Below are 1256 nucleotides of genomic sequence, written 5' to 3' on the forward strand. Positions count from 1 at the left end.
GAGTAGAAAGTACAGATAAATGTGTAAAAATGTAAAGAGTAAAAGTAAAAAGTACGCTGAAAAATAATTACTCAAGTAAAGTACAGATAACCAAAATTTCTACTTAAGTACAGTAACAAAGTATTTGTACTTAGTTACTTTACAACTCTGATTGTAACAAATAAATCAGAGAAAATAAGTGTGAACTCAGAGGAAACAGGGTCAAAGCTTGTGAAAAATCAAAGTAACTTCCTTCAATGATGAACTGACTTTAGGTAAATCTGCTGAAATGTAAAATATTACTGAAGAGAAATAATAAAAAGCTCAATAAGTGAGAGGTATAAATACTGTGTTTAAGGATATTGTTTATTTGCTTCACTGCTCAAATGTTATTTCCTGTTAAATAGAGAAACTGGACTCCAGTAAGCAGCAGTGTTCAGGCTCTGTATAAGTTCAAAAATGGATGAAATGATTAATGTTTCAGACTACACTATGTGAGATAATTCATACAATATTGAGTTCATTCTTTTGTTATTTTCCTAATTTAATTGTGGATTTGAAGTTAGGGTTTTTGTGTGTTGCTATGTGTAAGTGTGTGTGTGTGTGAGAGACAGTTGTTAATGCCAATTTAAAAAAATGACCAAAAGAGTGAAATTAAGACATGAAAAGGTTTGTGTTATTAAATTCATCTGAAACGAATGAACCAAGTCAAACCTGGAACACTTCTAATGTAAACTGTTGGAGTTTAGATGTTCTCCTGTTGCCCTCTAGTGTTCCTGCAGTGCAACTGCAGCACAGAATCAACAGGTTCCTCTGTTCTCCTGCAGGCATACCGAGGCCGAAGGGGAGAGGATGATGTTTCCGATGGAGGCTTTCAGCTCGTCGATGTTGGCTCGGTTCTGATGAGTGCCGTTATTGGGCTGAACGGGTTTGATCTGCACGTGGAACTTCCTGGGCTCGTCGTCGTCCTCCGAGTCGCTGGACGAGTAGAAGGAGTTTTCTTTGGCATGTGAGCAGACACGTTGAGGAAAAACAGCAGAATTAAAAGAAAGACGTGGAGAGGAGCTCAGCGAGGGATTATAAAAACCATCGGGCTTTATTTGGGCCGGGCCTCAGACTGCAGGCAGGTTCTACCCGCTGCAGGAGCAACAGCCAGACAAATCAAAAGGATATCGTTTTCATTCACTTCTGGTCGGATACAGAAACCTTCTGCATCAACTTCAGGCACATTCTGCAGGCAAGAGAAGAAAAGTTAAAAAAAAATTATCTGTTAGTAC

At 38.5% G+C, this 1256-nt stretch overlaps 1 protein-coding gene across 2 annotated transcripts in view; it reads right to left on the bottom strand.

Annotated features, from left to right (window-relative positions):
* fcho2 (FCH and mu domain containing endocytic adaptor 2) overlaps nt 1–1256 on the bottom strand; it is a gene marked incomplete in the record, with an annotated part of 41095 nt that overhangs the window by 22336 nt on the left and 17503 nt on the right. For both annotated transcript variants that reach the window (XM_014031863.1, XM_014031865.1), the window contains 2 exon segments: nt 813–988; nt 1153–1210. In XM_014031863.1, the coding sequence (XP_013887317.1) occupies nt 813–988; nt 1153–1210 (234 nt within the window).

The sequence above is a fragment of the Austrofundulus limnaeus genome, unplaced genomic scaffold (genome assembly GCF_001266775.1).
Source record: "Austrofundulus limnaeus strain Quisiro unplaced genomic scaffold, Austrofundulus_limnaeus-1.0 Scaffold1338, whole genome shotgun sequence".
NCBI lineage: Eukaryota > Metazoa > Chordata > Actinopteri > Cyprinodontiformes > Rivulidae > Austrofundulus > Austrofundulus limnaeus.